This window comes from Danio aesculapii, chromosome 20, assembly GCF_903798145.1.
Source record: "Danio aesculapii chromosome 20, fDanAes4.1, whole genome shotgun sequence".
NCBI classification, from domain to species: Eukaryota; Metazoa; Chordata; class Actinopteri; order Cypriniformes; family Danionidae; genus Danio; species Danio aesculapii.
Window position 1 is genome coordinate 44,984,390 of NC_079454.1, and position 12,448 is coordinate 44,996,837.

General features: G+C 36.6%; 1 protein-coding gene across 1 annotated transcript in view; it reads left to right on the forward strand.

Annotated features, from left to right (window-relative positions):
• Positions 1-457: 457 nt before the first annotated feature.
• Positions 458-12,448, forward strand: part of opn8b (opsin 8, group member b) — a 48,175-nt gene continuing 36,184 nt past the window's right edge. Inside the window, exon 1 of the mRNA XM_056480569.1 lies at positions 458-821. Within this exon, the coding sequence (XP_056336544.1) occupies positions 752-821 (70 nt within the window). The 5' untranslated portion in view covers positions 458-751. The remainder of the gene's footprint in view (positions 822-12,448) is intronic.

Here is a 12,448-nt window from a genome sequence, read left to right on the forward strand (position 1 = left end):
GTTGCCTTTCTACCATTCTCTGTAAACCCTAGAGATGGTTGTGCATGAAAATCCCAGTAGATCAGCAGTTTCTGAAATACTCAGACCAGCCCGTCAGGCACCAACAAACATGCTATATTTAAAGTCACTTAAAATATCTTTCTTCTCCATTCTGATGCTCGGTTTGAACTGCAGTAGATCGTCTTAACCATGTCTACATGCCTAAATGCATTGGGTTGCTGCCATGTGATTGGCTGATTGGAAATTTGCGTTAATGAGCAGTTGCACAGGTGTACCTAATAAAGTGGCCGGTGAGTCTATCTATCTATCTATCTATCTATCTATCTATCTATCTATCTATCTATCTATCTCTCTGTGAAGACTGAAGTGTGTTCAGTGATTATGAAGCTCCTCCTGCTGAAGCGGACTCTTCTACAGCTGTTATATGTTGCGCGCGCGGTTCAGTCAGCGGGTCGAGAGCGCCAGACGCGCACCAGTAACCGCTCATGGCGTGTTCTTCTGTTTCACTCGTTATCGAGCAAATACAACGGCATCGATTCTTTTGGTGAGGGCTTCGCTTAATCTCCCCTGGACATCAGATGCTTCTGACACATGACAGCAGCGTGGATCATCTAAAGAGTTTTGCCTTGTGCCATTACGCGCATATTTTCTGTAGCATAACTTTTTCAGAATCGCACCGATCAATGTCGAGCGCGTTTATTACGTGGAGCTAACTAATTTTCCCACCGAAGAGAACATCATACTGATCCTAATGGATATTTATTCATCTAAATTATCACCCGCTGTGGATTATGGCATCGGTGCGTTCCTGCTGCTCATTGGTAAGATTGAGTTCCTGGATCTCCAACTTTTTTTAGTTACCGAGTCTGGTGCCTATAATGGTTTGTTTCCAAACAAAACGGATCGCTGGAATGCTTCTAATTTATTCACCTCTTATATAAGTGACTCAAAGGAGATTTGTTATTGTGAAAAGGAAGTGTTTTAATAGAAAGAGATTAACAACTGATGTTGTTTGCTGCGGTGCTTTCAAATAGCTGATACATGCAAGAAGTTCTTACGAGGGTTAATTTAGAAACCTTTAAAACAAAAGTTGAACCACAAAACTGCTATTTTTTGGTAAAAACAAAAGTGAATAAACTAATTTTATGAATAAAATAATATGAAACACTAAACATTCAGAGAAAAATTAAATCAAGAGTTGTCAAGGAGCAAGGCAAGATATGAGGCAAGATGTCACGTTTTTGTTTTAAGTACACTGAAAAAAAATGATTCCATGATGATTTCTTGGATTTACTTTCTTTAAGTTAAGTGGTTGTTAAAAACTTATTTGGGCTGAATTTAAACAAACAAATTAAGTTGAACATTACTAAATTTAATTTGTTTTCTTTAAATTCAACACATATAAATAGTTTGCAATGATATTGCAGACATTTTTTTCAGTGTATTAACCTAAATCTAAATCTAAATGCATGCATATTTCTAGTTTGAAACAGTGTAACATATTTATAGGTTATACTTTTCAGGGCTTCATAGTTTTACATTATTTTACAGTTTATATTTCTTATTATTTATAGGTTGTTTGATTATCAGAATTCACAGTCACAGAATGTACCATTTATTCATTCATTCAATCATTTTCTTTTAGACTTTTCTTTTATCAGGGGTCGCTACAGCGGAATGAACAGCCAACTAATCCAGCATATGTTTTACACAGCGGATGCCCTGCCAGCCGCAACCCAACATTAGGAAACACCCATACACTCTTGCATTCACACACATATACTATGGCCAATTCAGCATATTCAATTCACCTATAGAGCACATCTTTACACTCAGGAAAACCGGAGCACCCAGAGGAAACCCACACCAACACAGAGAGAACATGCAAACTCCATACAGAAATGCCAACTGACCCAGCCGGGGCTCGAATAAGCAATCTTCTTGCTGTGAGGCGATTCTGCTGACCATTGAACCACCATGCTGCTGTTTATTGTTTGTTTAATTCATGGATGCCCAGACTAGAGCCCACGGGCCAAAGTTGGCCCATAGTGACTTTTGATTTGGCCCACCATCCCATCTGAGAAGAGAGGAAAAATGATGGGTTATGGGTATGGTTTAGAGATTGTCATTTCAAATCTAATGTATCCTTTTGTTTGTTTACTTTATTGCTAAAAGTTACTAAATTAAATGTTTCAATTAAAGTGTGTAAATTAATTAGATTTAGTTTTAAATTTACCGAAGGATAGAGGACAATTTAAGGCAAAGGCAGAATCTGCTTGACAAGTGTATTCATCATTGAACTTCATTGTGTTATAAAATTGATTGTTTGTTTTTATTGCACTAGTTAACATGATTTAAAGTAATGTTTTCTATTTACTTTTAAATCTTATGGAATAAATTACTAATGGCACCTTTAATGTTATATAGCTTGGTATATTTACCTTTGGCATATGGCTCTCAATAATATTTCGCTTTTGGCCCTTAATACATAAAGGTTTGGGCACCCCTGGTTTAATTAAACAACTTTTTTCTGGGCAATAATGCACTCTAAAAAAACTAGGTGCTAAATAGAATGACTTCAACCACTATAAGTGCTACGTACAACCTATAAAGAACCTGTAATGGTTCTCTAGTGGTTCTTTGGTGTGGTGAAGCTGCTGTATAATACTATATTGTTACTATGTATCAATACAAGGCGAGTTTATTTATATAGCACATTACATACACAATGGTAAATCAAAGTGCTTTGCATAAACAGGAATAAAAGAAACAAGTATAAAAAATGAATAAAATTATTAAAAACAGATTAAAATATGTTAAAACCTGTTATAAAAGAATGAAGAAGAAAAGAAAGACATAATAATGTGATCTGCTCGATGTAGCACAGTGATCATTCAGTAAAGGCACAGCTAAACAGATGTGTTTTCAGTTTTAATTTGAATGTACCTAATGTTGGAGCACATCTGATCATTTCTGGAAGCTGATTCCAGCAATGTAGCTGAAAGAGGATCGCAAAAAAATTGGTTCTTTCATAGGGCAACTATTTTAAGTGCTACAGTATATAGCACTATAGATTTTAGAGTGTATATAGTGCTATATGACACCTTATTTATAGGTTCTATATAGCACTTAGATTGATTCTCATATGATTGCAAGTCAAAAAATGCTGAAGAATCGTTTTTCTAATCTTAAAACTATCATGTTAAGAAATGTGTTGAAAAAAACTCTTTAACCGGAGGGTTAATAACTTCAACTGCACTTGAAAGTTTAAGCAAACCCAAAAGCTATTGAACAACCATTTTTACATTAATTGTTTATTATTATAAATATTTTAGGTTTAGTTTTGTCTTTATTGTGACATCCCAGCAAGAATTTTTTGTTTTAAAAGATGTCTAATAGATGTTAAATAGGCATCTAAACATAGTCATCTTGGCTAAAACAAGACTAAATTTGGGCTGTCAGTAAAAATCCATTAGCCATCTAAGAATAGCCAAAAACAAGACTAGTCATCAAGTAGACAGATCAGACAGACTTTATATGTGTAGTCATTTATTTCTGTTTATTTGATGACTAGTCTAGTTTTGGCCTATTTTTAGACGTCTATTAGACTTTCACAGACAGCCCAAATTTAGTCTTGTTTTAGCCAAGATGACTATGTTTAGATGCCTATTTAACATCTATTAGACATCTTTTAAAACAAAAAATGCTTGCTGGGATGTCACAATAAAGGCAAAACTAAACCTAAAATATTTATAATAATAAACAATTAATTTAAAAATGGTTGTTCAATAGCTTTTGGGTTTGCCTAAACTTTCAAGTGCAGTTGAAGTCATTAACCCTCCTGTTAAAGAGTTTAACTAATTTCTTTTATCTTTACCATGATGGCAGTAAACATGTTACTAGTTATTTTCTTAGTATTCGGCTTTTCAGTGGAATTTAAAGACCTTACTATGTTAATTAAGTTAACTAGGTAGGTTAGATTAATTAGTTACTGAATGGTTTGTTTTGAAGCCAATCAAAAAATATATATTGAGGGCTAATAATAATAATGATCATAAAAATTGCTTTAAAATGCTTAAAACTGCTTTATTCAAGCCAAACTAAAAGAAACAAGACTTTCTTCAAAATAGATATCGTATAAACTCTGTGAAAATGTCCTTTCTCCATTATAAATCACTTGGCAAATACCTGAATTAATTGAAAACAAACTGCTAGAGTATAATTTGATCTGTCATTCCCTTCCATGTTTTGTGATGAAAATCATTCAGTCATTTCGTTCACTCATTCAGTATTTATGAGAATCTGAGTCATGTCATGAATTTAGAGAGCTGAGGTAAAATTGTTTTCCTGTAGTCAAAGTATTTCCCACATTATTACTTCAAGGATGAAGAGATTCTGCATTCTCATTGAACAGCCATTGTCGACCTTCTCAAGAGAGGTCAAATCACATTTATATGTATAGCGCTTTATATGTTTCAAAACAGCTTCATGGAAACACACAGAAATAAAGGGTACACAAGCTATCATTGGGATAGTAACCTTTTCAACAGGTAAACATTTGTACATAAAAGATCCATATTGACACCTTAAAGATACATATAGTGGTATCTGAACTGTATATACCTACCATTTGATTGTTTTTTATGTACTACTTTGAGTGTCATCCCTAGGTACAAGCATGCACCTTTTGAAAAAGCCTTTTGCGACAGCTTGTGTCATTCTTCATTTCTGAGAGAGAGAGTGCTTGTAATTCAGAATCAATTGTCGTTATTCATTGTTCTTAAGTTCAGTAAGTGTGTTAGTATTGCATAGTCAATCCATTTGTTCACCCCAACTCATTCCAGACCAAATCTATAAGCATATTTGCAGAACACAAATTAAGGTATTTTTTCATTCGGATCCTAAAAGTTTCAGTCTATTCACCCCAAAAGCTTCAAAGCTTTCATAAACAAAATAAAAATCCATCAAAAATGGATTCAAATCATTGAAAGTCTATATATTCTAAAAAAACATCAAAATCCAAAAATCCAAATGAAGATTTAATTTAGCTTTCAATTCATATAAATATTGCTTAGGAAATAAAACAGCTTGAAGCTCAAAAATAAACCCCCTTCTGTCTTGCAAACAAGTGAAATATGTGCTGAATAATCACAGAGGAAAGCATGTTTGAGTCATGACCAAATCTGAGCGATGTAAACATGATGTGAAGAAAAGCCTGTTCATCATGTAAAAGTATTGTTTGATGGTTCATTAATATTTTGATCTCTACAAATGTTTTGAAGATTCAATTAAAAACCATCTTTTTTTGTGTTCTGAAGATTAACAAAAATATTTAGAGTTTGAAATGCATCAATGCAATTCTTCTGTCTACAACCCCAAAACAGAAAAGGCTGGGACAGTACAGAGAACGCAAATAAAAGAAAGAAGTGACTTCAAAACTTTGACTTGTATTTCATTGCAGACAATACAACAAACATTATTTAATGTGTTTGTCATGAGTTTTATTGTTTTTATTTATTTATTTATTTATTTAGTTTCAAAATAAACGCATACTCCAATTCTGACATTTAAAAAAAGTTGGAACAGTAAAGCATTTACCACTTTGTAATGTTGCCGTTCCTTTTCACCACACTTAAAAGACATTTATGGACTGAAGACACCAAGTGATGAAGTGTTGCCTATTCTTCCTGCAAACAAGTCTTAAGCATCAGTACAGGGTCTTTATTGTCACATTTTGCACTTCAAAATGCGCCACACATTCTCTATTGGAGACAGGTCGGACTGCAGAAAGGCCAGTCAAGCACCTGTCTCCTCATCCTCCACAGCCAGGACTTTGTAACGTGTGCAGAATGTGGTTTTGCATTGCCTTGCTGAAATATGCATGGGCGTCCCTGGAGAAGAAGGCAGCATGTTGTGCTCCAAAATCTCTATGTACTTTTCAGTACTTTTAATTGTGCCATCACAGAAGTGCAAGTTACCTTTGCAAAGGGCAATGAGACAACCCCATATCATGACAGACCCTGGCTTTTGGACTTGTTGCTGGTAACAGTCTGGATGATCCTTTTCTTCTTTGGTGCGGAGCACACGGCGTCTATTTCCCCTCAAAAATACCTGAAATAGTGATTCATCTGACCACAGTACACGTTTCCACTGTGTGATGGTCCATTCCAGATGCCGCCGAGCCCAGAGAAGTTGTTAACATAGACACTGTTAACATAGGGCTCCCTTTTGGCACAGTACAGTTTTAACTGCCATTGGTGGATGCTTTAAGATAAATGACGATTCTTGATTCAGTGCTGCCCTGGGGGATTGGAGATCACAGTTGTTCAGCTTAGGCTTGCGCCCTTGTTCTTTACACACTGAAATTCCTCCAGAATCTTTTAATGGTGTTAAGTACTGTTGAAGGTTTAATATTCAAATGTCCTCCTATCTTTTTTTGAGGAACATTGTTTTTAAAAACTTCAGTGATTTTCTCACATATTTGTTGGCAAACTGGTGATCCTCGGCCCATCTTTGCTCCTGAAGGACTAGACCTTTATTGGATGCTGCTTTTGTACCGAATCATACATACAACCACCTGTTGACTTCACCTGTTTTAAAATCATATCATTATTTAACCAATTTACTTAATTACTGGCCCTAAACTGCTCCTGTCCAAATGTTTTTGGAATGTGTTGCAGGTCTGATGACAGGAAATGATGTATATTTACAAATAAAATAAAGCTGACCAGATAAAACATGAAATATTTTGTGTTCATATTGTCTGCAATGAAATACAAGTCAAAGTAAATTCAGAAATCTCTACTTTCTTATTTATTTAATAATAATAATAATTCCTTACATTTATATAGCGCTTTTCTGGGCACTCAAAGTGCTTTACACATAGGGGGGAATCTCCTCATCTATCATTATACCACCGCCATTTGTGTTTCCATACCGTCCTGACCTTTTCTGATTTGGGGTTGTATAAATTGTCTGCAGTTATCAGATTTGATGTAATAGTTCACGCAAAAATGAAAATGCACTTAATATTTATTTTCAACTTTCAAATGTTTCCAAACTTTTACGCGTTTCTTTATTCTGTCGAAGGCTAAAGAAGATATTTAGAAGAAAGATGAAAACCGGTAACTATTGACTTTCATGGGAAAAACAAATACTATAGAAGTCAATAGTTGCACATTACAAAAAAGGATAAAATCATTCAATTACTGGTTTTAATGGGTAAGTTTCATATACTGTAGAAAAAAGTCAAGTGGTTCAGTGGTAAGCCAATTTTTTTCATCAACAAATTTAAGCAATTGCAATATACAGTATAATCCAAAATAAAATAAAAAAAAAACTCAGGACTAATATTAGAGTAATATTATCTGCACATTCAAAGTAGACATGCAAGTAAACTGCATACGATCATAGTATTTGTGTTTTATTTGATTTTTTCTTTAGTTTTTATATTTATTTACTTTTTCTACCAGAATATGTACTGATGGCATATTGTGCAAACTGTATTTCTCTTATTGTTATATATGTTCAGATGCAATAAAATGGGAGTCAATGGTTACAGGTTTTCATCTTTCTTCAAAATATCTTCCTTTGTGTTCAACAGAAGAACCGGTTTGAGTCAATTGAAGGGAGAGTAATTGATGGCAGAGGTTTCTGTTTGTGTGAACTATCCCTTCAAGGGTCACCAGAGCAGATTACTACTGCCTCGAGTCTTTTTTTACATGTTCAATGCCTCAAAAGTCTGCACGCTTTAGAGAACGGTGTTGTAAATCCCCTACTGAAACATATATATAGAGTCAGAGTGCTTTCTTTCACACTGATTTGGTTGTCGCTTTTTATTCAGTTGCTTTGAGAAATCCTGTGGATGTTGACACAGTAGTTGTGCCCTACGTCATTGTACAGGGTTTTTTTCTCTGCAGCTGGGGACATTTCATCTCGTCAGTGCACAGAAAACTGCAGGTGTTCTGTAAACTCCTTCATGCAGCTGTCAGCGTCAGCATTGAACCCATTTACAGTATAAGCTGAGAATAACAGGCAATGCTGATGGCTTGTGACTCTGCTGAATTACTATTATTAATACATTGTGCACTCGGTGGTTCTTATTACTGTTGAGCAATAATTTTTTTTTTTATTGTGTGTTAAAATTACACTCACTGGCCACTTTATTAGGGACCCCTTTTGCCTTAATCCTTCGTGGCATAGATTCAACAAGATACTGGAAATATTCCTCAGAGATTTTGGTCCATATTGACATGATAACATCACACAGTTGCTGCAGATTTGTCGGCTGCACATTCATGATGCGAATCTCCCAATCCACCACATCCCAAAGGTGGACACGATGCTTAATTGGTACTAATGGGCCCAAAGTGTGCCAAGAAAATATCTTCCACACCATTACACCACCACCATTAGCCTAAACTGTTGATACAACGCAGGACGGTGCCCAATTCTGACCCTACCATCCGAATGTTGCAGCAGAAATTGAGACCAGGCAATGTTTTTCCAATGTTCTATTGTCCAATTTTGATGAGCCTGTGTGAATTGGAGCCTCAGTTTCCTGTTCTTAGCTGACAGGAGTGGCACTCGGTTTGGTCTTCTGCTGCTGTAGCCCATCCGCCCCAAGGTTGGACATGTTGGACATTCAGAGATGCTCTTCTGCGTATCTCGGTTGTAACGAGTGATTGAGTTCTTGTTGCCTTTCTATCAGCTGGGACCTGTCTGGTCATTCTCCTCTAACCTTTGGCATCAACAAGGCATTTGTGCCCACAGAACTGCCACTCACTGGATATTTTCTCTTCTTCAGACTTTTCTCTGTAAACCCTAGAGATCAGCAAATCCCAGTAGATGAGCAGTTTCTGAAATACTCAAACCAGCCTGTCTGGCACCAACAACCATGCCACATTCAAAGTCACCTAAATCACCTTTCTTTCCCATTCAGATGCTCAGCTTGAACTGCAGCAGATCGTCTTGACCATGTCCACATGCCTACATGAATTGGGTTGCTGCCATGTGATTGGCTGATTAGAAATTTGCATTAACGAGCAGTTGGACAGGTGTACCTAAAAAAGTGGCCGGTGAGTGTATGTTAAAGAGATAGTTCACCCAAAACTGAAAATCCTATCAACACTCACTCAACCGTCACTTGTCATGGAGTAAATAGTACTGAATAATTTACTCCTGAGTTCCAAAAGTACCATTACTTAACCAAAACTGTAGTGTGAGAGTAAAAGTATTTGTTGTAAATATTACTCGAAGTATGAGTAAAAGTAGTCCTTTAAAAACTAAGCAAGAGTAGTGAGTAGTGAGTATTACGATGTGAAAGCTTGATGGGTTTACATGCAATTTGTGCGTGTAAACGTAACGTTCTGTAGTGCATTTAGTTATTGTTTAAGGGCATTTCAGTCACCATACAGTTGACATTCGTCATCTTCTCATCAGTGACATGCATCTAAATAGTCTCTCGATCACTTTGTGTAAAGATTTTGTGTCTTCTGCATCTTGATGTTGCTCTGTATGCTGCCATTTGATTGAATGTTTGATTCTTTGAGGAGTTTCTCTCCATGGCCATAGTTTATGAGTGTGTTTGTGAGAATTAGTGTTTCTCATTACTGGGTTGTGGCTGGAAGGGTATTCGCTGCGTAAAACATATGCTGGAATATTTGGCGGTTCATTATGTTAAAAAAACTTTCAAGGATTTAAGGTTATGATAAACGTGTCATAACAGTCTTATGAAAATTGTCCATAATCTGACATAACTTCCTGCACATCATCCTACTTATTGAAGGGAAGAATGTTTACAACCTGGGACAGCATGGAGGCTCAGTGGAGCCTCACTGTAAAAAGGTCGCTGGTTCGAGCCCAGCTGGGTCAGTTGGAATTTCTGTGTGGAGTTTGCATGTTCTCCCCGCATAGGTTTCCTCCGGGTGCTCCTGTTTGCCCAACAGTCCAAAAACATGCACCATAGGTGAACTGAATAAACTAAATTGGCTGTAGTGTATGAGTGTGTGTGAATGTGAGAGTGCATGGGTGTTTCCCAGTACTGGATTGCGGCTGGAAAAGCATCTGCTGCGTAAAACATATACTGGAATAGTTGCCGTTTCATTCTGCTGTGGTGAGCCCCGATAAACAAGGGACTTAGTCGCAAAAAAAAATGAATGAATGAATTACGGCTTGTGCGAGGCACATCTAAAGCAGCGTCTATTGGCCAGGACAGTAAATTTGATGTTGATCTCTTTTCTGGCTGCGGTTATCCGTATCACACATTTTTTTCCTTGTTCTGAATGTCTTGATAACACCATTGTTGAGTTTTTCTTTTATTACTGCAGCAAATAGGCTTGTAAAAAAATGATTTGTTGTACTCTCCCATTCATTGCGCTTTAAGTTTGCCCAACTATGATGACTTCCACTACTGAGAAATCCAGAAATGTGAAATGGGTCCATTATGGATGAAACCCTGGGTTTTCTGCTGCTGGGAAAACGTATGGAGACTCACTTGTAATACTTTTGAACATATGACTGTACAGATGGCTCACATTAAATGTAATTCACATACCCAGCAGTCAACCTGGATGAAGGATTCCAGCAGCACAGAAAAGATCAGATTTGATAAAGCCTGTAAAATGTAACATTCCGCAAGCTAAAACAGTATCCACTTTACTTAAGCATGTAAGCTGAGCATGTGAGGATGGAACTGAAAGCAACCAAGACGTCTCTTGGGAAACCTCTCATGCGGGTTTTACATTTATGTTATTCAGCTTGCAGAAAGTGAATAAATAATACCATGATGTAATAGTTAAAGTACACATGAAATCAAAACTAACCATATTGATTTTGCTAGCTTACATTGTAAGTTTTGTGGTGAACAATTCATCTGTGCATATCATTAAGATATGCTATTCTCTGCCTGAGCCTGAGCCCAGACTTGACCCGACCCAACCCAACCCGCGGGCCGGGTCAGGCCAATATTTCCTGCCATTATCTTCGGGCGGGGCCGGACCATGATCAAGCATTTGTGGTATTTTAGTCATTACTTAATTAGCCTAATTGCATGGAGAGCTATATACAAATCTATAATGAAAGCATTCGATTACTTTAGTACGGTTCGTACCGTGTGCATTTAGGACAAAATGGGGAGGTTACTTTGGAAATGTATTCGGGTTATAAGCATGTGTAAATAATATTAAATTTTCATATCTTTTGCGAGTTCGTTAATTGAGAAGTTGAACGCAGGGAAAGCGGACGCATAGAGAGACACTGTAGCGTTGGTGAAGATTGTGAGTGTTTACAGTAGTTTGACTGATAAATATGAATTTGTAGCTAAATTGTTAATGGTGCCAAACAGCATTTCCTGTAGTTTACATGCTTGTTTACATCCTTGCTACAACATACCATTAATGCTAGAAACTGTGCATGTTATAGATCAATTTTAACAAATAAAAATACTTATGGGTTGTGGCTCACAATCCACAGCTTCGTCTATTATGGTTGGAGCTGCTTCTCCTTTGAGGAGCTTTTAGCCGAATTCAGCACTGAACTGAGAGAGATTGTGGAAGTTATCCTTTGTCAAATGCTAGCTATATCTTTTTTTATAATTCTCTGGAACATAATTAAAATTTTATTGCAAGCACTTCTCTCTTTGTGTCATGTCCTTTGGAAGCCCAACTACAGAAACAAAACAAGCTCTGTGGAAATAGCACATTTGGACAGCATTTTAGCTATCTCTGCTAAAACATTACAGCGCCTCTGGCCACACCACGCCCCTTTGCGCAGGGTGTGTGCATGTAACCTGAAGCAATTATGATTTCATTAACCCGAATGGTTTTTTTTGTAGTGCCCAAACTTCGTTCACTGTAGGCTTTGCTAAGTAACTCCGTAAAAGCCAATGTCCCCCTTTGCACTGAACTTTGGGTGTTTTACATTCAGAGGTGTTGTTTATGTTCACAGAGCTACATTAAACATCAACTAAAGTTTAAAATATGATATCGTAGTGGACCACCGCTTTAATATACGCCTAATGCTTTACTTTTGTGACAATTACCCATGTGTTAAGTGGGATACTGTGGATGAGGTTATTGGAGATTATTACCGGGCTGCCTGGAATATTTGATTCTGATTGGTCAGTCGCGACATTCCAAGGTATGTTATTTCAAGATATCAATTGTTAAACAACGCAGGCTCATCTACTTCGAATAACCTTGACTGTTATCATTATTATTTTTATCATTATAATCTGTTTCACTGGGGTCAAATTATTGGCATGCATCAAGCGAAGAAAACATCTAAAGAAAATGCTGAAGCTACTAAAAGTTGGTTTAGAGCTGAACGCACAATAAGAATGCATTACGAAAAACTATGAATAGTCAAGTACCATTATCTTTGAGGAGGAAATGGGGTCATTTCTTTGAATGATTGAGATCAAGGATCAGTACACTTCAACAGTAGACCT